The 26,348-nt window shown below is 38.0% G+C and overlaps 1 protein-coding gene across 2 annotated transcripts in view; it reads left to right on the forward strand.

Moving 5' to 3' along the window:
• The first annotated feature begins 1,045 nt into the window (after window positions 1-1,045).
• rufy2 (RUN and FYVE domain containing 2) overlaps window positions 1,046-26,348 on the forward strand; it is a 33,193-nt gene continuing 7,890 nt past the window's right edge. Inside the window, exons 1-14 of one of the 2 annotated variants that reach the window (XM_041787660.1) lie at window positions 1,046-1,175; window positions 3,109-3,370; window positions 10,033-10,206; window positions 10,389-10,506; window positions 13,045-13,146; window positions 13,494-13,617; window positions 14,489-14,553; window positions 14,657-14,722; window positions 15,243-15,312; window positions 16,755-16,856; window positions 17,052-17,168; window positions 17,266-17,358; window positions 17,787-17,861; window positions 17,942-18,039. In XM_041787660.1, coding sequence (XP_041643594.1) covers window positions 3,295-3,370; window positions 10,033-10,206; window positions 10,389-10,506; window positions 13,045-13,146; window positions 13,494-13,617; window positions 14,489-14,553; window positions 14,657-14,722; window positions 15,243-15,312; window positions 16,755-16,856; window positions 17,052-17,168; window positions 17,266-17,358; window positions 17,787-17,861; window positions 17,942-18,039 — 1,280 coding nt within the window. In that variant the 5' untranslated portion in view covers window positions 1,046-1,175; window positions 3,109-3,294. Of the gene's footprint in view, window positions 1,176-3,108; window positions 3,371-6,187; window positions 6,542-6,665; window positions 6,955-10,032; window positions 10,207-10,388; window positions 10,507-13,044; window positions 13,147-13,493; window positions 13,618-14,488; window positions 14,554-14,656; window positions 14,723-15,242; window positions 15,313-16,754; window positions 16,857-17,051; window positions 17,169-17,265; window positions 17,359-17,786; window positions 17,862-17,941; window positions 18,040-26,348 lie in introns of those variants that run through there. The other variant, XM_041787652.1, reaches the window with a different exon arrangement.

Here is a 26,348-nt window from a genome sequence, read left to right on the forward strand (position 1 = left end):
TCTCAAAACACCCAACAGTACATGTTGGTGCATTTTTTAAAAATATTTCTAACCATATGAGTTAAAGGCCTTTTTAAATTTCTCAAACCATCTTGAGGGTCTGAACCTGGATCATTTGTTCTTGTGCCCCCCCCCCCCAAACAAAAAAATCTGCTTACTAACTCAACCATTTGTGGATTTTGTGTCATTTGTTATTAGAGTGCTCACTGGATGTACAAAAATGTTTCCTTTCAAAAGTGTTTTTTTTTCTACAGTTTATTTGTTACGAATAAAAAATATATTCCTCCTGTAAAACTGTTTTCATTTTTTGCCAGTAGATCGCAAAAAAGGACTCAGTCCTTCAGAAGTGGAATCTTGTGCTCAACCAGATCTGAACTTATAATCCGAATGGAAGTGTGTAAAGCAAGGAGCTGTTTCTCATTCTTAAACTACAAACATAAATGTTCATATTTTCTACGTTAAATATTGGATGGTTATACCTCCTCCTTGATCTGAGGTCCTGTATTTCCAAAGGATGCTATGTCATTCATCTCAAAACTCAGGCAAACACAAGTCTCCACACACAACCAGCTTTGTTAAATTCACGACCAGGGATTGGCTGTAAATCATAGGCATGACCCTTATTTTGCAACTGTCAGAATTCACCATTCATATCTTTTTTGTTTCATTCATATAAAGAGTGAAATATTTTGATTTGTGGGTGGGGTGGTATGTGCTAGTTCATATGAATCCTCCCTCTTGCATCACACTCTGCTCCATCCTCCCATCATGTCTCTCCTCTCCTCTCCCAAACCTCCTCCCTCTCCTCTTTTTGCTGTTACTCACAAACCCCTCCCCCTTCCTCAGGCTCTGTGCTCTCTTGTCATTGGGTGCTGTGTGGGGTGATGGTTGTGGTTTCTGTCGGTGATGTCTCCAGAGCGTGTGCCGGCTTACTGCTTCAGAACTACAAGGGCTTATTTTCTTTCACAGCCTCGCAGCAGCTGTATTTGACATGAAATGATAGATAGATAGATAGATAGATAGATAGATAGATAGATAGATAGATATAGATAGAAGAGGTGGATTGCACATTTTACAGGACATAGATCATGCACATTTCCTACTTCTCTGGACCGACGACTGGGTGCTGACAAGCTGCAGATAAAGGACCTGAACTCGCCTTTCTTTTGCCTGAGGTGAGATGCAATGACATGACAGCATTCTGTACATTTCTATGAGGGATGGTTATGTGTAAAACATACTTCCAGCTGTGTCCTCCGTACTTTATATAATGCAACCTGCAAAGGTCCTTAAAATACTTCATGTCATGTACCAGAATCTGTAACATAGCATCAAATAGAGCCAGCAAATGCTGCAGCATGAAAGGATGGTTACTACGATGAAACAGCATCACACTCCTATTGGTGGGGACAGGCTTCAGTGGAGACCACTGATTGGTTCCTGCAGCTCTCTGTTATGCTGAAGGGTGTGTACCTAAAGTGATGAGCCTGGTCATATGGTACAAACACATCCCCATGATAGTGTGTGTTTGTTTAGGTGTGGTTCAGAGGGGGTGACAGCAGAGAGATGGAATTGATGGAAGTCAATGTACACATAAACAAAAAGAAAGAGCCTGGTTCATGTCTATTTTAGATGTTCAATCAGAACGAGCATTAGAAAGGTAGCTTTAAAAACTTCATCAATTTCATGAGAAAGGTACATTGAATAGCATTAAATTAATCAAAAATTGCAGACGAACGCCAGCATGCTGCTTAAATTGCACAAATAAAAGCAACATTTCATTGGCAATGTATTTGTGCGATTATAGTGTACATTTGCTTGCAATCTTGATAACTGGTAACAGGATAATCTTATATTGGGAGCCAAGGAAATCTGCATTAGTTGCCATGGCATGGAATGAGGTGTCAGTATTATTTTACCTTGTTTTTTACTAGTATCATGTTGCACTTTAACTTCTGGTATCATGACGGCCCCACATGAGGAAGCAAAAAAGGAAAAATACTTATAAATGTATACAAAGCAACAGCATTTGAGATAGAAAACCTTTTGGTCTGAGTTGCCTATTCTTTGCTTACTGTGCTAAGAAGTAGCCATTTAAAGAATGAATCCAAGCAGGAAACAGCTAAAGAGTTTATAGATTCACAAGAAAGCAGTCATATGATCCTGGTCAGGCTTGAGCTATTAGGGAGAGAGAGAGAGAGAGAGAGAGAGAGAGAGACTTTATGGCAAACAGAAAAAAAGGACTAATGCCACTGATCTGTGTAATGTAGTTTACTGTAGCCTCTATACTGCTACAGTTTCTCTCCCAGTGTGTCAGTGGCTCAGAAAATATTAGAATAAGTCGGTACGGCTGAAGGTTTTAGTCTATATAATGGTAAAATGGTGGCTCAGTGGATGCATATGCTCGCAGAAAAGGTAAAAATTCTATTTTGTTTTTTGAACAAACAAAACTTTATAATGGCTGATGTTTTTTTTTTTTTTTACAAAAATCTGATTTATTAATTTGTTACTCTTAAGCACTATAGTGAGGAGCATCTTACTTTATTCATGACAATAATGGTCTAGTGCCGTGCTGTAGGGGTGAGTGGTGTCGTCTGTAACAGAGAATTTTTAGATAATATAAAGTAAGAGGCACTCCAAACAATGTCTTAACTTTTTTGGTAAAATCAGGAGCTATTTTGTTGTTTTCATATGCATTCATTTTTCTCATGGCTGGCTTGAAATGTAATTTGTAAAGTAATTGCAGTTTCTGAGAGCATTCAGGAAAACTTGAGGGCTGTCCAGTCAGAAATGTTTGACAGAAATTCAGTTGACCACAACTGGAATTTTAAGCAACATAGGCCCTATTGTGGAGGCTAATGTAAAATTAATAACTATATTCATTAATGTATTGTGTACAAAGCACCAAGACGTTAACCAAAGTCATTTTCCTTCCATGTGCCTCATTAACAATAATGATTGTAACAGCAGTTTTTGTTGTAGATGTCATTACAGCCACACAAAAAAGTATAATAAAAAAAGCAAAGGTTTGTACCCAGCTTAAAGCACAAGTGATCACAGATACAAACTGAGTAACTATTTCTGTTTCCACCGTCTTTTTGGTCCCAGTCCATCCAGAGCAGCTTAGCAGAAGTCCTGCACCTTCTGACACTGTGATCTAACTCAACCTTACTGAAGGGAGGATCCACTGGGAAATCTGAGGAAACTTGACTGTGCTAGCTACCAGAGCGAGCCTCTTCAGGACTCAGGGATCTGCATGAACAGTACAGTGGGCGGAAGAGAGTCCCACTCACCATGTACTCCCCTCAGAGTCTCCACCGCTGGGGCATCACTCACAGTGAGAGCATGGAGAGACTAGCCTACAGCCAAGGTAGGTGGAAAGGACTAATGAATTACAGGAATGAGGCTATCTAATGCAGGATGACACATCCTGTCACATCCAGCTGATTCCTTATCTCATACATGGATGACCTAAAACAGCCTAAACCAATCAGTAAATTACATGAGTTCTCTATTAAAAAAGGCTTAGATCGGGCTGAACACCTATGATTCACCAACGCTTCAGAAACTCATCTCATTTAGACAGATCACCAATCAATGAAGACAGGGAAGCTCTAGTACTGTCAGTGACATCATAGGTTGTTATGAAGCACTCATGTGATGTAGAGATTTGTTTAAAAAGACTCTATTTATACCAGGATCAATATAGTAATATAATTTGTTTCACAGTGGCAGAAATTTACTGTTTCCATCTTTGTCATTATTTGCATAATTATTGGCCATCAATGATACATAGCTGAATAGCCTGGGGTTGTTGATGGTTTGATAACATCAGTTTAGTATAAATCAATACATAACTATTATTACTTGTTTTACAAATATTTAGCGGAATAATTTAGTACATTTTGAGAGAATTATTGGTAATCGTAAAAAATGTTGAATGCAGCCATAATTTATGTTGTTTGGTTGTATTATTCCAAACACTAATTTCCAACCTGAAAACCAAATACTCCTTCCTCCTACACAATAGAATACACAATCCTAATAGTGTCCTACACAACATTTGAATATTACAATCAAGGCATAAACAAAACTGGTTCGTGTCTGAGTATTAAAAGAACCACAACACTGAAATGATTGATATAATCTTTTTGAAACAGTATTGGTTATTTCTATTTCCCAAATCGTTCTTTCAAAGCTGTCGCTGTAGAGTGACATCCTTATATTTGCTGCTCTCCTTATCACATTTGGGGTCTCTTGTACATAGTGACAGTTGATTTTAATAACAGCTAAGTTCACCCCCTTTAATTTCAACAGCAACATGATAAAATGTTTTAAAGATAAATTTTATTTCTTTTAATTTTCTTTTGTTTTTTAAATTTGCTTGAAAGGATCTAAAATTACATATATACAGTGCTTAACAAATTTATTAGACCACCACCCAAAGTAAGGTTTATGGCACAGCTGCATCATGAAGTACTTTAATGCTGACTCTTTCATTTTCAGTGAGCACTCCACGTTTTACCATTTTGAACAGGAATGAGGAATTTCAAACTGCATTCACCTTTTTATAACCAAATTTGAGCCGGCTCACTGGGCTTCTCTGAGAAGTCAGAAATTAATCAAGCATAACATTCGACCACTAAAACTCATTTTTCTGTTCAGGAATGCAAGTAAATAACTATAATTTGACATGTTAATCAAGAAATAATAACGTGCTTTACTATTTTTTTCAGTTTTTTGTAAATCAGTAAATTTGAAAATTCATGGATAACAACAATAATTATAATTTAGCATTAAAAATATCAGTTGGGTTAAAGAGCTTTTACATATTGGTGTATTACCCATTGCAGAAACATAAAAAATGATTTTGGTAATTACCATTGCTGTTAATTTAGGGCAGCTGTGGCATAAACCTTACTTTGGGTGGTGGTCTAATAAATTTGTTAAGCACTGTCTATCACTATTTAAACCACCCCCCCCCCCCCATAATTCCTTCAGAAAAACACAAACATTACACATCTAAATGAATTCTAGCTGTAATAAAACTCACAGTAGGAAAAAAAACAGATATAAACAATACAAGTATAATGAAAGTGTTATAAGGCTACAAAACTGGCCAAAAATCACTTGTATTTTATTATTTATAACTAAAAAAAATATCACTGGATTACTTATTAATTAAAAAAAACTTTTGGCAACATCTAACTAAGTTAGTGTAACATTATCCTACAATGTAAATGGTTATTTGTCAAGAAAATGCCTTCAGTATCGCTTGCTAGTTGAATGTGCCTTATAATACATAAAACATATGACCATTTCAAATATAGACACTATTTTACACCCCTAAATGGTAAAATGGTCACATATGATGCTTCCATTTTTCAAGCTTAAATTGCAGTAATTGCAAGAAATCCTATAAGAACAGAACCTATAATGACATTTAACACTACTATTCACCTGTTTAATAAGTAGGTTTCTTCATTTTAGTTAGAATGTTATGGCCACTGCCGTAGTACCAAAAGAGATTTAAAACTGCATTTCGTGAGTTCTGGAGGAAACATGAAGTTTGAGTTGATAGAGGCTACAAAGAAAGTCAACCGAAGAGAGCATATATGGTTCCTTGCCCCATAAAGGGTTAAAGAGCAACAGACATTATTGCTGTCATGTGTAAATGTGTACTGTACTACAGTAAATTACAGTTATACAGTTAATTTGAGCATACATTTCACTTAATTATAGTGGCTTTACAATTGATTGGTCTAAATTTATGTATTTTTTTTTTATTAAACAGCAAAATAAAAAAAAGAAAAAGAAAAGAAATAGAAACTCTTCAAGGCATTTCATGATGCAAGCAGTGAGGTTACTAAAGTATTCAATCGTCTGTCTGTTTATGGCTTTACATGAAGTTTGTTAATTAAATCTAAAACTTGTCACCTATGATTTTTAGATTAAAAATGTCAAAATAATATTGGTTAGTCAAGTAAAATATCCAAAGAAAATCTCTGAAATTGCTCCGTCTAACAGATTCTCATATCTTTCTTTGCAGGTTTGGATGAGGTAGCTTTGTATAAAAGATTAAGATTTAACCATTGCAGTAAGATGAGTAATATTAGCCCCCTTTTTGAATCTCAGATTTTTAAACAGCAGGTCTGTAGGGACGAGTAGGCAGCCGTGTGCTTCTCACCTCCCCCAGCAGGGGGCGGCACGTCCCCAACATGGCAGCCCTGATGGCAGCCACCAAAATCATGACGTAGTGCTCCTTTTGTGTGTCTTGTGAGCCTTTTGACACCGCCCCTCCAGCGGGTGTAGCGGCACGGGCAGAAATCTGTCTGTTGGGTCTGCAAGCTGTAAACAAATCTCTACAAACGCTGAAATGGACGATAAAGAGTTTCTAAATATCTGGAGCAGCTGTCCGTCCTGTCACCGCCGCTGACGGCCACCATGTAGACGGACGCCTACGTTCTCCTTTCAGAGACCGATGCGTGGTTTGTTTTTACACTAACTAGACCTGTCAGCGCTTCCGCCGGTGATAACACAGGTATTTTATATTCTGGTTGTCAAAATGGTCGCCTGGTGAATTGTACATCCAGCTAACGCTCGCTAACTGTTAGCATCCCGCATGAACCTGGTTGTTTTCGCTCCGAACTGTGATCATTTCAAAGGTACTGAACATGGCATCGCCTGCAGACCACGACCTGACTCTGTCCGAAGTGGACAGCAACAAGGAGAAGACCCAGGTGTTTGGCATTTTAAGGCTGCAAGAGGAGAAATCTGCTGTTGGAGATAAAGCTAACAGTAGCAGCAGTGCCCGAGGAGGAGGAGACGGGCGATGGCAGGCTCCTATCTTTGCCTTGGCCAGGAAAGCATCCGAGACCATTTCAGGGAGCATTCACGTCCTGCCCAAAGTGTCTGAGCACAGGACTTCTTTGCCAGGGGACTGGACCGTCCAAGGTAGGGTTTTATCAGCACCACGGGACATCAGATTTATGCAGGGGGTGCAGGAGTGTGTCCGCAGAGGCGGTTCTGGTTCAGATAAGTCTGGTGATTGATTCAGGGACTCAAAAGGTAATGTGACCCAGCCCTGAGCTTATCAGGCTCTTCAAACAGACGAACCCCCCTCCTGAGGAACAACCAGTCATTTAGTCTGCTGCTAACTGAAGCTGAGTGAACACCTACAGCTGCTGCTGTGTGCAGATGTCATAGCTGGTACATCTCTCTGTCTCACATCCAGCATTTACCTCACTATCCTCTGTGAGAGTGAGGACAATTGATTTTTCATAGATCTGTGCTGCACTCATGCTTTCATGCTTCATCCTCTGTCAGTGTTGGCAGTGAAACAGTTCACAGCCTGAAGCATCACATGCTGCACTAAAGCAAATGGAAAAAATGTTCTCTTCCTTTTTTTCCTAGGGGCTTTTTGCACTGAGTCGATATAGTGTCCTCTGTATTAGCTTGGTGCCCTGATATATCTACAATATGGCTTTTAGTATTTCAGTTCTTAGACAATTTACAGTACCACAATTTTAAAAGATACATTGACTTCTATTTGAATGAATGCTGGTATTGGAAAGTGCAGACACTTTATCAAAACTGTTTCTGTTTCAAAAGACAGGAAGGGACGAATGCTTTGTTTGCAGGCAAACTCCTACTCATTGTAACTTGCACAAATGCAATGGCAAAGTAACAGTGCTGAAATGTAGGAATTTGCCCGCAATATTTGATGTTTGACAACAAGAAGATTCCAGCATTTAGTGCCGAAGGTTTCTATTTTTTCTGCAAATACAGCAGCTCTTCAAGACACTGCTGTAGGGCTTTAAATATTTTTTGTTCAGTTAGTTGTAAAATCTATTTTTCTCCATTATTTTGACTTGCTTTATCACAGTATTGCAAGAATTGCACGTCAACATCTGTAAATGTTATGTTTTGGCCGACCTCTGTCACAGACCCCCCCAAATCTTATTTTTGTGGTTGCGCAAAACAACAAATAAGCATGTGAAAACTGCTAAAGCTTGGCAAATCTACTGTCAGCTTAGTCATGATTAATCTCCTGTTTTAACACCATCATCTGTTGTTTTATCAAAGCTCTTGGCTCTTTTCTCTTTCTGTCTGTGAGCCACAAAGTCAGTGTGTTTGTCAGAAAAGGGTCCTGCAAACTCATGAGTCCCCGCTATGTTTAGTTTCCAAAAGATGGCACAATTTTGATTGACTTGATTCTAAATGTTGTTTAAAATCTGAATCATTTAAAGAGCTGACCTTGGTTTTAGGGTGTAAGTCTAACATGGTTTCTTGATTGTCATTTTTAACTAGAGTTTAGGGAAAAATACCTATAAAGTTTACTTTAAAATCTAAATATAGTATTAGAACTAGGGCTGAACTGTTTGGTAAAATAATCTTCCCCCTAATATTGCAATTGCAATTTGATATGCAGATATTTATTTTCTTATTTAATGTTTTTTTATTCAACAAACAGCAATAAATCATTCTATATTATTAACAACACAATATTGGATAGATTAAACTTGAGCTGCAGGATTATTTTGGCTCATATTGCACATTGGATGTAGATTGTGGTTTTGAAAGGAATGGCCATTTTTATTTTTTCTTAATTTAATTAAGAAAAACATTTAAGAAAATATCATCTCTACAGAAAAAAATGCTTCAAACTGGTATATTGACACACTTGGCTGGAGAAGAAAATACTAGAGAAGGACAGTTTAATCTAAATTGCAATTTATTGCCCAGCCTTAATTAGAATTTAAAACTTGAAGAGTTATTGTTAATCCCCAGGTCTACCTGCCTGAGTTCACCTGACATTCATGCTGCTCTCTAGAGATCATTATGCTTCCTAGAAATGATCATCACTGATCAGCGTTTGTCTCTGCTGGGACATGACAAGCTTCTGCATTGCTTAGAAACATCTCTCTGAACAGATCTGCCATGTTCTTGTGTTTTGCTACACATTAACCCAGAGGCCCAGGAGTAGACCATCCAAAGGTATACCTTAGTGGCAGGATATGACAACCTTAGACCTCAACAGTTTTTATTCAGGGAAAAATGATGATTGTGTGTGTTTCAGTTTCTACTGAAACAGTTTTAGCTGAAGCTTTGGCACACCCATAAAACTATGTTTTGTTACCTCAACTGTCTTACAAAGACAATTACCTTGCAGTGTAAAAACAATGTATTACTGAGGGTCTAAATAATCACTTGTAGGCCTATTACTACTTAATAGTTATGTAAGAAGGATAGAACATGGTTTACAGGTTTATTTAAATCATACTTACTGGCACATTTCTGCTAACAACCGATTGTACAGCATTAAGCCCACTGACCTACTTGTTTGTCTCAGACAGAGCTATTTAAAAACTAAAAGTTTTCTAAGTAGGTTTGTAAGGTTGGATATTTGTCCACATGTAACAAAGTAAATTGAAGTTCTGTGATAAAAAGGCTTTTATACTGTATCTTGGTTCTTGATGCAAATAAAGGAAAAATGCACCTAGTTTATATGAAGCGTTTTTTAATTTTGCTCCTGCAGTTGCATTTCCACTTAATGGTTTCAGTGGTGTGGTTTTAGTCTGTAAGCAATCTGTGCTCTTAAAAATGTCAGAGAACAGACATCAAACTCTAAAGCCAACCCTCTATTAGTTAAAATGAAGTCAACATGTCTGTATACTAATTATAAACTAGGGATGCCCCAGTACATCTGTTTAACATCATTTAACATAGCCAGACATCGCCTATTGGCATATAATGTGGGCATAAACCAATGTCAGTAGCAGATCTATAGCTGTCATTTTGTATTAACTTGATACTAGCAACTAGCACACCTAACGGTTGATTCAGAGTAGATATTTTTCATTGGGCAGAAGATGTGCTCTGTTGAAAATTGGTAATAATAAACTTCAAAACATCACTTAAGTCTAGATAATGATCATTTATAGACTTAATTGTGCACTTGCTTCAAATTATTTTGTGTATTTGAATCATACTTTATATGTATGTATTTGTTTTTAATGTTTCCTGCTGTAGCCATGCGAGACCCCATGGCCATGGAGCGAGCCAACCTGCTGAACATGGCCAAGCTAAGTATCAAAGGCCTGATCGAGTCTGCTCTGAGCTTTGGAAGAACACTGGACTCAGACTACCCTCCTCTGCAGCAGTTTTTTGTTGTCATGGAGCACTGCCTCAAGCACGGCCTCCGAGGTAAGAAGAATTGATTTCTGTGCTAGTTGAAATATACCTGCATCCTTCCAACTTATTAATATTCTGTCTAAGCTGCTGTGTGTTCATATGAAGCCTCTTTTATAACATGTATCATTCCTAGGTTATTATTCCCCCTTCATTGTGGATCTGACTGAATCTCTCCTCTCTCTCCCTCTCTGCAGTGAAGAAGTCCTTCCTGGGCTTCAGTAAGTCTCTGTGGGGTCCTTTGGAGCTGGTGGAAAAACTGTGCCCTGAAGCAGCAGAGATCTCGGCCTCTGTACGAGACCTGCCAGGACTGAAGTAAGGAGCACATTTGTGAATACACAACTAAACCTGACAGCATGCAGGTAAAAAATAAGCCACAACACAACCAAAAACTTTCACATGCTTCAGTAACATGAGATTGTGATGTGAGCCAGAGCAGTTTAATACCTAAGCTGAATGTGATGCACTTTCACTTCACCTTTCCTTTCACTGCAGTCTCAACTTCTTCCTCATTATTATTGCTCTACTTCTTAATTCAGATGGTTTTTTCTACTATAACAGCTGTTACAGACGGGTAGTGTTTAAACTGATTCTGACATGAGTTGCAGTTGCAGTTGTCAAATTATCTTTTGTTGGGGGAAATATCTATCCTTAAAAAATTGAGGCATGACTGCAGGATTAAATAAGAAGAAGAGACAACAGTGAGATATCATCAAATAAACCCATTAAATGGATTTGAGCGTATATAGCACTTTTCCTGTTGTCTGACTCCTCAAGGTGTTTTCACACCACAGACCCTTACCATTTAAACCCATTCACTCTACACTCACACACTAATGTTGAAGTATTAACTATTCACAGTCACATATATCCATACACATTTACACACCACTGATGCAGCAGTGGGAACAAAGTGGGGTTAAGTGTCTTGCCCCAGGGCACATCATCATGTGACTGTAGGAGCTGGGACTTAAACCCACAACCTTCAGAACAAGGTTGAGAAATGACCAACTCCAGCTACTGAGCCAACAGTTGCCCCATGTTAGACAGAGGCTACAGAGAAAGCTGAAAGTTTTCAATTGATTGAGCAGTTCCAATATTTTCAGGTAAACTGTTCCACAGTCACGGAGCTGCCACCATAAACACTCTGTCACCTTGCATTTCAAGCCTTGAAACATTTAAGAGCATCTGATATGTTAATCACAATAATCTGACATGATGGTGCAATAATTCAGACAAATATTCTAGGGCTATCATGTGCAATTTTTTAAAAGCCAATAAAATAATCTTATACTGGATCCTGAAGCTGACAGTAAGCGAGTGGAGGGAATCTGAAAGTGGTGTGATATCACGTCGTCTCCTCCCTGTCAGAAGACGTGCAGCTGCATTTGAACCAGCTGCAGACGACAAGTAAAGACTGGTCAATACCAATGTACAATGTAAATAACCCTTTCAAACTCTTTAGAGGGGAGATAGAGTCCGTACCCTAAGTGTCGCAGCTGGAAGAAACTCGTCTTTACCCCTTACAATATCTTTTTATCAAAATTGCAGGAGCTATCCAAGATAACTTTAGGATTTTTGACAGAGGCGACTGTAGGACACTAGAGTTGCAAGAACATTGTCATAACCAACCAGTAGGTCAGACTGACCAAAGACCATAATGTTAGTTTTCTTTTCACTCAGTGTCAAGAAATTAAGCTCCATCCAGGATTTAAGATCTTCAAAACAATCTAGCAGAGCATGCATAGAGACGGTCTTATGTGCAGGGAGATCTGCAGATAATCTGCAAAGCAATGAAAAGAAACTTTCTATTTCTCAAAAACTGTTCCCAAGAAAGGAAAGGAAGCAGGTACAAAGAAAACAGAGTTTGGACTAGGATTAAGCCTTGAGGGACCCCATAGCCTAGTGGGGCTATAGCAGAGGAGTATTGGCCCAAATGTACTGAAAAGTCCTCTCTGCAAGATATGATTGGAATCCCTTTAGGAAGGTACTTCTTAATTCCAACACATGTCACAAGATGTGACAAGAGAGTCTGATGGTAAACCATATCGGTAAACCGTAAAAGCAACAGTGCGGCAGAGTTTCCAGAATCAACAGTTAAAAGAAGATCATTTGAAAGCTCTTAAAACTACTGCTTCTGTACTGTGGTGAGATTTAAAACCAGACTGTTTTTTTTTTTTTCTAAAATGCTGTTAAAATAAAGATGTGACTGTAATTGATGTGTACATAATGTAATGTAATGTGTAACAAACTTTTTTGTTACATTGCAGTGTTTTACAGTTTAGAGGAACTTAACTCAGTATGACTGAGTGTCAGGGTACTAGTTCATCTCTCACCTCTTTGTAATGCTTATTCAGTTTTTCAGTCACTGCATAGCAGCAGAGCGTCCAGTGGGGAATCAAGTGAGTAATATTCAGGTCTTGTCTGAACCAGCAAAATAGGGAACAGTTGTGCTGTTTTAGGGGGGAACAGAGCGTGTTTCCGTTGGCAGTGCTGAGTCAGAGCAACTGACATGTTGTAGAGCAGTTTTTCTGTTTTTTTTTTTTTTTTTTAAACACAAAGCACAGACAGTATTTATTCTTTCAAATAGGGCTATGCATTCAAGAACAGCTCCAATGCAGTTTTAGTTGCTGAGATCTCAGAAAAAATTTAAATGTTTCATGTTTCTAAGTTGGATCAAAGACTAGAAAAAAGAAACATTTGTTACAACAGGAACAAGGAGAAAAGAACACAGCTGCGTTTGATACAGCACTGAGGACTCATCTAATTTTGAAGAAAGTCAGTGTACAAAAACTTTCAAAACCTTTGTAGAATGTAATCTTATCACCTGTGTGATTTTGGTGTGTTTTTCAGGACTCCTTTAGGCCGGGCCAGAGCCTGGTTACGCCTCGCTCTAATGCAGAAACGGCTCGCTGACTATCTTCGTCTTCTCATCACCAGAAAAGATCTATTAAGGTACACAGAGATAGTTTGTAGATGTGGTGGTACACACAGAAGGAACATTTTTACAAGTTACTACAAATATTTCAAGTTTGACAGCAAAAATAAAGATGGTAATTCTAGATTTTTATTATTGCCAACAAATCCCTTTCCGTTATTCATCATATGAGTCGTTCTGAAGTACCAGTAATTAATAACAGTTTTTAAACAGTAATTCAAAACCTACATTTAAGCCAAAGACATCTCACATTCCCAATGAGAAAAACACATAGCTAAAACAGGAAATTAAAGCCAGTCCTCTCTGTGCTGTTACTATTGAAGCTCCCTGCAGTATGAGTGAACCTGCTGTGTTTCCTCCACAGTGATTTCTATGAGAATTCAGCGCTGATGCTGGAGGAGGAGGGAGCCGTGATCGTGGGCCTGCTGGTGGGCCTGAACGTCATTGATGCTAACCTGTGTGTCAAAGGCGAGGACCTGGACTCTCAGGTAAACACTGCTCTGATGCATAATCCTGCCATCGGGCCGAAACCTCCTATTTCTAAAATATCCACATTTCAAGGAAAAATAAAAAACACGTCTTTTAAATAAATAAACAATGAATGCTCATACTTATCACCTTATTGACACTTTTTTTGCTTCAAAATTTGTTAAAACCCACTCACAGATGTAAAGGACGACCAATAGCAGTGATTTATGAAAGAAAAAATAAAAACATGAAGAATAGTGATATGAGGTTTTGGCCCAACGCCAGCAGTATGATGGTTACCGTTGAAACAGTGGCAGCTGTATTCAAATTTAGCTAAATGTGGGTTTTTATGAGATGAGCCAGCATTACAGTAATCTTGCACAGGATAGCATACAATAAAAAATGAATACACTTTCAATGTTCACAAGTTCATTGAAAAGAAACTGTTTGACTCCAATGTGAGGAAGAAAAAAATGCACTAAAGAATTTTTTGTATTGTCCCTTTATCTTTGCATCGGGCTGACAGAGCAGACAGCAGGGTCATATTTCTACTCTGTGGGTGGAGACTATTTCCTAACTGCAAACACAATTTAATACCAATGCAAACAATCTGCATGGGCTGTGTCCACACCTTACTCAGAGTGACTGATACATTTGTACTGTGAAGAAACTTGAAATGTGTTTGTTTGCATCAAGTTGGGGGTATGATATTACTACACAGACTGACAAACACAGATCTGACCTTGGAAAGCAGGTGTTAATGATAGCCGCTCCGGTCCCTTTAGCATAGGTGAAAAAAAAGATAGGAGAACATAACACTTACGGTGCAACCTTGTTCAGGGTCTTTGTGCAAAGGGGATTTTAGCTTCACTTGTTTAATTTATATTTCAGGTTGGGGTGATCGACTTTTCCATGTACTTGAAGAATGACATTGATGATTACAGAAGTGAAGAGAGGTACTGTCTTTTATCATCTGTCCATTTGATTTACTCCACTGGATGTCTTGGGCCTCTAAATCTGATGCAGAGCTCTGTTTAACGCCTGTTTCCATGGTAACAGGAACAGTCAGATAGCATCCATCTTGGATCAGAAGAACTATGTGGAGGAGCTGAACAGGCAACTGAAGTAAGATTTGTGTTGTTTTTGACAGACATGTATTTAGGATTTTCCTAAACCACCAAGATATGATATTGCACTGTTAGTTTTCTGCTAGCTGCTTATAATTTTCTATATTTCTAACTTGTGTTAAGATTCTCATTTGTTTACTCTCTTTTCTGTCTGAGTGATATCTTGATGCCTCTTATAGGCAGAATACTGGATGTGTAGTTACAGGCTAAGATGGATCTGGTGTTCAGTAAACAGGTTTGATCCATCCATCTGTTTTTTTTTAGAAGTGCATGTATGGCATCCCTCTACTGACAATTCAGTTCAACAGATGTTGAGTCACATTTTCTTGTTTAAACATTAATTACTAACAAGCTATTTTAGTGAACCTGAAATTATCATCAGGGTTAATTAGAAAGATGTGGAGCTGAAAATAATCTTGCAATCTTTACCATGATAATTTCTTAAGATGTCTAATGTTATTTCTCTCTCTCTCTCTCTCTCTCTCTCTCTCTCTCTGTTTTTCTGTTTGTATATTAAGCTCCACAGTTCATGGTCTTCAAGGCAGAGTGGACTCTTTAGAGAAGTCTAACTCTAAACTCATAGAGGAGGTGAGACCCACACCCATATTATCTGTAAATAATATTTAAAACAATATTGAAAGTCAGCACATCTACCTCTTAATTTATTGGACATCTCTCCATCAATCAATGTGCTTGTGCTATGTTGGATTGGTAACAAGATAATAACTAAAGCTGCATGTTTGTTTTGCAAGTGAACTGCATTACTACTTAAGAAATCACAGCATCTAATGCTATTATTAAGCCAAATATGTTTATATAAAATGAGGCCCAGTGTTAGTTATACCCCCAGATGCGGTCAGCGGATTAAGTCATTGTTTCCCTGTTATCTCATCTCATTCTCTCAACAAGGCGGCCTATTTAAAATAAATCTGCATCCCCTGCTTGACCAGTTTTGATCATACTATTCTGACCTACTATTCCTCCTTTCTAGCCCAAAGCTTTTGTTGCACTGTTATATTTACTTTGCTGCAAATCAGTGGATTGCTAACAAACTGAAGTTTATTGCATTTTGCATGCATTGTCATTAATATGCAATGCACTCAGAAAGTATTCAGACCACTTTTACTATTTTCAAATTTTACTTTCATTTGGAGTTTGTAAAACTCCAAATGGGCTTTCATGTGTTTTGCTCTGAGAAGGGGCTTCTGTCTAGCCACTCTGCCATAAAGCCCAGATCAGAGGGCTGCAGTGAGGTTTGTCTTTCTGGATCTTTGTCCCATCTCCACACAGAATCTCTGGAGCTCAGTCAGAGTGACCATCAAGTTCTTGGTTACCTCTCGTACTTAGGCACTTGTTCCTGAATAACTCAATTTGTAATAGTCCTGGTTGTGCCAGATTTCTTCTGCCTTCTTCTGATCCGTGCCCTTCAACAATCCTGTCTCTGAGCCCTGCAGGCAGCTCTTTTGACCTGATGGTTTGGTTTTGCTCTGATATCCATTGTCAGCTGTGAGGCCTTCTATAAAGAGGTGTATGCCCTCAAATCATGTCCAATCAATTTAATTTACCACAGGTGGACTCCAGCCAAGGTGTAGAAACATCTCATCAAATATCCAGAAAAAATGGGGGGAGCCTGAGCTAAATTTAAATTGTTTTTGCAAAGGGTCTGAATGCTTATGTCAATGTAATATTTCTTTTTTTATTATTATTTTTGATTAATTTCCAAACAAATCTGAAATTTTGTTTTCACTTTGTCATGAAAAGGGTACTACGTGTAGATTAATGAGAGTATTTTTTTCAACAGTAGCATCAGGCTGTAACATGACAAGATTGAAAAGTGAAGGAGTCTAATTACTGTCTGAGTACACTGTGGATCAGCTTCACATCTGTAATGATGTAACCAGGGATTATCTTCTGAAGAGCCTTCACTACAAAAAACTTTATATCCCTTCTGAAACAAGCAGTTAAATTTATGAGGTGAGTGTGCCCGCCTGAAGTCAAAGCTTTATTATTCTCTATATTCTGTTTTGCAGTTAGCCATAGCCAAGAACAACATCATCAAACTGCAGGAGGAAAACCAGCAGCTGAGGAGTGAAAATAGTATCATCCTGCTGAAGGCACAACAACAGTTAGAGGTACTCATTTACAAAAAACACACACAAAAAAAATCATCTTCGCCTCCATATTATCTAGTTATTATAAAGTTTATGTTTTGTCCACAAATAATGCCCTTTGCTCTCAATATTTCAACATTTATTTTTTTTAACTCTTGACTGATAATCTGATGAATGGCAGAAGTTTCACGTCTTCCTGCTTTTGTATCTTTTAAGGTAACACAGGGTGATGTGTCTGTGGAGAGAGATACATACAGGCAGTCACGCCAGGGTTTGGACGAGATGTACAACGAGGCTCGAAGGCAACTGAAGGAGGAGTGTCAGCTCAGACAGGTCAGACTGAAGCTGCTTGTGTGTGAAGTAAATATGTTTAAAATACTTGTGGTGACAGCGTACTAACAAACATCTGTTCATGTGTTTTTCTGTTTAGGATGTGGAGAATGAGTTGGTGGTCCAGGTGTCAATGAAACAGGAGATGGAGTTGGCTATGAAACTTCTGGAGAAAGATATTCATGAAAAACAGGTTGGCACAAATATGCTTTTATCTCTCTACAACAAAAAACAGAAAATTACTGAACCCTGAGAGTCGTGGTGTATGACTTCAAAATGATAAAAATATGGCTTAATGAAAAGCCTGTGGAAAATTAGAGCATCAGTAATGCTTTGTGCCCACTCTGCACCAACATGTGAATTCTGCTGTATAAACACCATCGGCTGATATTTGTAGCCAAGCTGTGACATACAGCATCGTGGCAGAGGCTGCTGGGATCTTTACCAACAATATCAGATCTCATGTGACATGCATGCTTTGTTAAACTTCACTATCATCCATATATTTTAACCCTATGATGGGCTATTACCTTGAATGTGACTAAAAAATATTACACTAGAAGCTGTCATAGAGTGAAAAAGTGCCTCCAGATTCAACTAACCTTTGTTTTTCATGAACAGGATACACTAATCGGACTGAGACACCAACTGGATGAAGTCAAAGCCATCAATGTAGAGATGTACCAGAAGATGCAGGTACAATCACACACGTGCACTTGCAGGAAACTTACTGTTATCAGTACTATGGATTTTAACATTTAACTCTTGATTTTTAGTCATCTGATGAGGAGATGAAGAAGAAAAACAATATGATCAGCCGTCTGGAGGAGAAGACCAATCAGATCACTGCCACCATGAAGCAGCTGGAGCAGAGGTGAGAAGCACTACCAATAAAGGCATAAAATACATCCTAAGACAAACAGAAAAAAATCTATTTTTTTCCTATGACTTTTCTTAATTTCTCCAATCTAAACTGTTTAATTCCCTTTCACATAAAAAAAATACCCCTTTGGCGATCAAAGGGACAACCCAGAGAACCTTTTAACAGCTATGACTATGAATAAGCCATTTTAACTAGCTTATTTTAACATTTATTTTCATGTTAAAATCAGATTTTACTAGATTAGATGTTCATCAAAGAATTCAGTCATTTTCACTTGTCAAATTTAGTTACAGGTTCTTTTTGATTAAAGCTGGGCATATATAGTCCAAGCCAACTCTGTAACAATCATGGTGGCATGTCAGCTCACACTGTATGACTGAAGTGTTTACAGCACTCATTATCACTACGATCCAGTTGGTTTTGTATGAGCTGAATGTTCACACTGTATGACTTAAGTCAGGACAGACTGGCAGATACCGGTCATGTTTCCTTTGAAAAGTCATACAGTCACCTTTTAATTTTCTTAACCAAAATGTGGGTAAGGCTGAATCCCATTTCTCCCTTTAACCCTCAATCTTACTCTCAAGCTCAACCCTCAGTCTTAACTCGCCCCTCAGAACCAAGTGTAAGGGCCATCTCGTGACTTAGAAATGGGACACCCCTTAATAGCAGTTACGATTTCAGACTGTAGATGGCAATAATGTGCCAAAACGGTGTAGTCTGTCGATTCAGAGGAAGAAGAAGAAGAAGAACGAGAACGCGTTAATATTCAACCAAATAACATGTATAAACACCACAACCACAGACATAGTCAGCTGAAAGTCTCCGTATAACCAGTAAAAGTCACCGGCCACTAGCTAATGTAAAACACCAGTTGTAACTAGGGTTCCTATTTCCACAGCACCAAAAAGGAGGACACTTTGCAGCACTTAGTGAAGCCAGAATAATTGCAACAAATAGGACTCCAGTGTATTCCCCACTACAATACAATTTTGTCCATTAAAGTAATAGTATCATGATACAGTGATTCTGAGATACTCTACTCTTTGAAGGACAATCTGATCCAGGACCGCTCTTGGCCAAAGGCCCTAAGCAGACTCTGATATGAGGCTCCCCACTATCGCCCAAACATACTCACTTAACAATACTCAAAAGTATCTTAAAATAACTGAAGGATATATTACTACATTAATAAGGAATACAAAGTCGTGGCAGTTTAGCCCAGGTTAGTCACATATAAATGACACAGTTCTTAGTTAATAGAATTATCATTGATTTTAATGATCATATTCCTTATTGCAATAATAAGGATATTTTTAATTTCCATCTGTCCAAAGAAGTGGTTACTATGGGTTAATTATTTTCATCATAACATTAATCCCACTTTAATAGATATCTGTTTTACTGGGGTCTTCTCCTCAAAATAAAACTAATATAAAGCAGCTGATCTTGTCCCCCTTACACCCCTACACACACACCTTTGCACATCTCCCCTTCCCTCACACACAGCAGCTCATCCGTTTTGCTTCTTTCTCTGCCTCTCTATGTTTCTGCTTCAGAGTTATCATCTTTGGTTAAATCACCTTAAATTATACATTGTCTTTATTTATTTTCACCCGCGATCTGGTTTTAAAACAGCTGATCTGCGCAAGGAAGTTTGACAATGTCAATCAATTCCTGATCAGAACCAGCGCTGGAACTTCACAGAGTTTTATCATAAATTCACAAACTAAACAATGGTAGATGTAAACATTTTACAAGAGAGGCTGCAGAATAACGGAGAGGGGCCTGGCTGCAGCCAGGGACCACAACCCCATACTGGAAGCTGGAAGGCTTGAACTGAATGTCTTCTTCGTTGTTTCCTTCGTATAGGCAAGTCCGCCATATAAGGAAATAAAAGTAAACGAAAAATACGAGAGTTTTCAGGCTAACAAGCACAGCGATTACATATCATTAATTTTGATAAATCGATTTATGATCCAAATTCAAGTATCACTGAGCACAGACATAATATGCCCATGGGCATTTTCGTCTGCTTAACAGGATTTCTTATCATTGCCGCACGCTGAATTATAATAATGAAACAAGAAAGGACAACTTGTAACAATCACATACTCCTCCACCAGTTGCTCCGTCTGCAAATATGCGTGTGACAACTTCTGACTGATTTAACTCCTATAATAATGGTAATATAACAGACTTAATTTATATTTATCATCATCTAAATCCTATGTTAATAATAGTTCTAAAAAAACGAACATAATGAACTTTATTTAGGTTAAACATTATGAATTAAGCCAGACTTCATCTAAGTTTACTGTCTAGCGTCCGGCTTGATGCTGCACTGGATGCCGGACAAGGCATTGAAATTCCGGACTGTCTGGCCTAAAGCTGGACATATGGCCACCCTAGTTGTAACTCGTAGGCTTGTCTGTGGTGGCACAGTTGCCAGCTTATGATCGTAAAAATAAAAGTAAATTTTTTTCTAAAAAATGGCAAATAATCCATAAAATAACATTAAACTAAGATATTGGAGTGGTTTTTTCATAATTTTTAGTTCTCTATTAACACAGAAATTTACATTTGTAGCTTGATTTCTTCCCCACATTTGCCGCCATCTTTCTTTGAGTGATAACCCTCAATACCAAGAGAGGTCCAGGAACATCTCAAAATTGAGGGAGATAAACCCCTCAAACTCACCCCTCATCTCAACTCTCAGGAGAATTGGGACAGCCCTCGCACTTCGCACTACTTGCATTTTGAGACAGAGGGTTAAGAGGAGAAATTGGATTCAGCGTAAGACCTAAATTGTTGTCTTTGGACCCCATGGAGGCTGAACCAGCCTCAGTGCAGATCCATCCACTCTTGAGCCCTTTCTAAAAGACTGCAAAAAATTTGGGGGTGATAATGGAGAGATTTTAAAATGGATCTACAGATAAATGCAGATGTAAAAGCCAGTTTTTATCCTCTTTGTCTTTTATCCAAGGTCAAGTCCTTTTTATCTTTTAAAGAGGTAGTGAACACTTCAACATTTTTTTTCAACTGTACACTAAGGTATCTGACTGAACTATAATAAAACACATCAGTGTTGGTGTTATAGCTCAAATTTGCCCCAAACTGATAAAAGTATTTTAACTGGTCGGTGTAAATATGACCATATTTCCCCCATTTTAGCCTCTCTTCACTGGCTTTCTGTGTGTTTTAGGATTGATTTTAAAATTTTGTTATTTATTTATAAATCTCTTAGCGGGCTGGCTCCTCCCTATCTTTCTGACCTTTTAAAACCCCATATTTTATCTCGGACTCTCAGATCCTCTGACCACTGTCTTCTGACTGTCATGAGGTGAAGGTCGAAGCTCAGGGGTGACCGAGCCTTTTCAATAGCTGCACCAAAGCTCTGGAATGCTCTTCCTCTTCATGTTTGACTGTCCCATTCACTGCCTGTCTTTAAATCAAACTTAAAAACGCATTTTTAATCCCTGGCTTTCGACTCTACTTGAGAATTTGGCTTTTTTATCCTTTCGGTTTTAATTGATCCATTTATGTTGCATCTGTGTTTTATTGTTTGTTTTATTGTTTTTCATTTTTACTGTACAGCACTTTGGTCAGCATTTTGTTGTTTTTAAATGTGCTTTATAAATACATTTGGATTGGATTTGGATACAGACAGAGGTTAAAGTCAGATCTCTTGTTCTCTTGATCTCATTTGTTCAGATCATTTAGCTACATACAGAGATAAAAACACTATCGCAGTCTCCAGCCACACATACACAGCATCACCAGCAAACACAACCAGCAGCTAAATTATAACAAATATTCTGGTGATGGGAATTCCAGCTCTTTATAGTGATCTGGATCTTTTTGTTCAGCACAGCTATAAGACCAATTCTTTCAGCTGTTAAATGGCCTTTCATCTGGTACCTTTATGGCTTTTTAAAAAATCGGCCAGATTTAACAATTTCTCACCTTTGACTGACATATGTTTATTGTTTTATCAAAATTATTAATTACTATTAAACCAAACCATTAGGGGTGGGGGAAAAAATTGATACAGCATAGAATTGCGATATTTTGTCTGGTGATATATCGTCTCATCAACCAAGTATTGATTTTTTTCAAATGAATTCTAATATGAACTGAAGTCTATGATAAAGGAAAAAATATATGGAAAAATATGTGGAGAATGCATGCAGGGCCAAATGAGATGGAAATGACACATGAGGTTTGCAAGAAGTGCTACATGAAAATAAAATACTGAGGAAATACAACAAACATGAGGGCAAGACTAATGCTAAATCAGCTAAACAGTTGAAAAAATGGTATAGATCGCAATAAATCGCAATATATGGTATGACAATATTCACTGTATTGCAAAATGTTTAAAATAATAACAATAATATCAAATCGTGACCCAAGTATCATGATACTATCAATCATGGGGCCACTAGTGATTCCCACCCCTACAAACCATAGATTTCCTGGGAAAAAAAAGCTTATTTTCATGATATTAGGTGTAAAACACTATTGTTTGCCAGTAGGTGGGCCGTAGGTGTGCCTTCAAGGACCATCCCTTTATTTCAAGGTGTATTTAATAACAAATAAATGTAAAAAAAATGGAAAGTGGCCCCCATCGCTCACATGAATCAGTCAGCTCTTAGAACAAGCTCATTCATGATCAACACATAATAACTGTGGGTTGGAGGTCTGCAGATATTTCCTGCTTGTTACTTTGATAGGAGGGGAGGCATTCTTACCTTTGTCATGGTGATTCCAGATGCTGTCTGAAAGTCTATAAAAGACAACATCTCCATTAATGTGGTGAATCTGCTCATAGCTTTTTCTCACTGCATGAGTCGTACCTCTAAAATATCTAACATATCAGAAATTCATTGGACCAGTTAGGAGCAGCTGATGGGGCCATGATATGGTCCATCATGTCCTCCTGTACTCTGTACAATAAATGAGACAAATCGGGCATGATCAAAACCAGTGGACTCGAAATTCTTGGAAGAATCGGCTTGAAATCCCATGGTGTAAGACCCGGTTTAAGACATGATCTACTTTTATGCTTTTAAGAAGAGCTGAAGATAACAGTGAAAATTGATTTAAAGTGTTTTGAGTTTTGGTTAGGTAACTGATTAATTCATCATCTTAGCTAGCCTCTTTCTCCTGACTAAAATATTCCAAATCCTGCCATTTTGGGACAATTGATTGTACTGATCAGTGTAAGTCCTCAACTCTGTAGAGTCTTACTTATGTGATGTGTTTAGTTAATAGATGGCTGTCTAGACAATAACTGCCATCACATGGCTTTTATAAATAAAAATCACACAGGCTTTCTTGAAGATCTCCTAAGGGAGACCCTACAATTCTTAACTCACCATGTTTTATAGATTACACTGCTGTTACTTTCATGCATGCCATGGTATTTACAAAAGGGGTGTAATGATATTTGTGTTCGTCCAAAACGGTCATGGTTCGGATGTCATGGTTTAGATGTCACAGTTCAGCTCAAAGGACAAGTAAGTCTGAGAGAGGGAAAAATAGTGGTATCCACTCCCCAGTCCAGGTGGAGGTATGCTCATATTTCTTTACCAACTGCTTTTGAACAACAAATGTAAGAAGAAACAACAAAATACAAGGAGGGGGATTTTCAGGTTCTCAGTTCATGTCAATTGAAACATGTTTAACATGTGAATGAATATCTGAAGGAACACTGGGCTAATCACCTGAGATAGGCAAAAGGAAACAGGTATCCACTGGTATCCCTGCAGTTTTTACAAAGCTGAGAGGGTCAAAGACATTTTTGAATCTCATACAATTTAAAAGCTTTGAGCCTCAAACAGTAGAAGAGGATGCTGGCTTCAAGTATTAAATATAAGTGCTTATGCCTTGTCACATTGTCCCATCCTGTAAGCACTGAAGTCAGTTCTTTACATGGGCGGGGAATAAATCAGAGTAACTGCTGCACCTGCAACCGTACACTTCATTAATCATAAATATGATATATTGATCCTAAGGGCACATGTTTAATTTTGTTTTCTTATGGTTTTATTTATTTCATATTTGTAAACCAGGAGTTATTATTTATTTTTTTGTAGCTTTTTTGCATCATTTTGTTTAGTTTTTAATGTTTAATACACTGCAGGATTTTTCCTGTTGAACCAAAGTGATAATGAGCCGTGACCCTAAACTGAGGTACAAACTGAACCATGACCTCTATGACCTTTTGCACCCTTCAGTAATGCTCTTAAAGTGTATTAAGTTCGATATCTGCATCAGGCATTTTGAAACCTGCTGGTGTATTGATGCTTTTTGATCCCTCCTCACCCCATTGTTTACCAGCCAACACTATCCATCCCTCCCCTTTCCTCTCCCATTGGTTTAATCCACGCCATCCTATTTGTGATTGGTTGTGAATGTTTTTTGCTGCTCTAAAGGTTCATGCAGACCAAAAGGACTTAAACCCTGGTTACACTTCTTTTCTTTCTAGAGGAAGTTTTTTGTTGTGGTAGGAAATCAAAATAGTGAAAAATGTAGGCCATGTCCAGGCTTCAGTGTCTTGTGTTAGAGTCTTCTGTGCATATTTCATACAAACAATTCCAGTTTATATCTTCTTGTTCATCTCTCTGTCCACACATTAATTCCCCCTGCGTCTTCTTCCCACTTCTTTTCATTGCTCACATTTCAACTGTGGAGGGAAATAAACTCAGACTAAAGAAATCTGATGACAGTGTGAATCTGAGAACCTGAAACCAGATTTCTATGTTTTCATGCCTTTTATTTTCTCGTACTGCTGTGCTTGTGATGTTATGGGTCACTTCAGGTGCTCAGTGTAACCAGGGCCATGTAGAATACTGATGTATTGACATCCTTTCTCCTTCCTTCTTTCCTTCCTTTCTTTCCTCCCTTCTGTTTGTCTCTTTTTTACCATCCATTCAATCATCATTCTTCATTTTGCTCAAACTTTCATTTCATTTTTCCCCGGTTTCCCCCGCTTCCCTGTGCAGTGATAAAGACCTGCTCAGTCAGACCAGAACGCTTGCTATGTCCTTTGTTAAATGTGCGAGCACAGACACCGAGCACCAGTACAAGCTAGTCAAGGACATCTCCTTCTGAGGATAAACACACGCACATGCAGACACATGATAACTAATTAATGGACTTAAAGGAACATTCCTGTTTTTTTGCACACAATACTCAGATGGTTTTAGGCCAGAGCAATCAGGTGAAACTTGAATGCAGGGTTTTGTTACCGATACATGATCATCATCAGCAGAGAACTGTAGTTTATAAAGTCCACTTCAACATGATTCATGATTTTCAGTTAATTCTTCAAGTGTGACCTGCTGGGTAACAATGATAAGTTTCCTGTAAATATCTTGGTTTGCTGCTCAGAGAAATTTCTGAATATTAGATCAGTTGATTTCTAAATATACTGAGAAAACATTTTGACCTAATTGCAGCCTACTTAGTTTCTTCATATGTTGATGGTGCACACAGCCATTCATACATATTGCTACTACTACTCTACCTGTATCAAGTCTTCAGATTATATGCAGTAACACTGACAGTGGATAGTTGACTGTTATGGCTCTGAGGTGTAATCATAGGACTGTTGTTATAATTCACACTAAGTTAAAATGATTAGAGTGGATTTTTTGACCCTTAGCCACTGGCTAACTGGAAAAAAACATTATTGGATTAGAGACAGTGTGCTTAGATCATCTCTGGCATAAACATTTGTCTTTGTAACCCTAGAAAAGTATTTTAGCTTAGATTATTTTCGGCCATTCATTTTGCAACAATTTACCAAGAATGCACAAAGATGTATGAAAATAAATGAAAGCTTCATTAAGAATTCAAACTCTTATATGTTTATGGAGAAATACGTTTCAAACAGCTCCTAAGTTGCACAAATCAAAGTATGTGGAATCAGAAGCTGTTTTCACACACGCACTCATGAAAATTTCTAGAAAATCTAAGGGCCTCTGCCCCAGAAGTCTTTTGAGTTGCCAGTTCACACTTGTCCATTCCCAGCAGGAAGTTTTCTCTGCCAGGGCTGAAGGGTGGAGGATGGTAAGGTTTACTAGTGAGCTGGCAGGAAAAAGTCTGGGTGAAATATCTGGCAGTTTGTGTTCACACAAACAGCTCACCCAGAAACCAACCCTTAAATTTCAGGAGTTTTTTATTAATGTGAAAACAGGTAGTAACAAAACAAGGTTGTCAAATTTAAAATAAACCAATACTTCTCAATACCACATTCAGAAAAAAGCAGTATCTCTTACTTTAATTATCAA

The sequence above is a fragment of the Cheilinus undulatus genome, linkage group 1 (genome assembly GCF_018320785.1).
Source record: "Cheilinus undulatus linkage group 1, ASM1832078v1, whole genome shotgun sequence".
NCBI classification, from domain to species: Eukaryota; Metazoa; Chordata; class Actinopteri; order Labriformes; family Labridae; genus Cheilinus; species Cheilinus undulatus.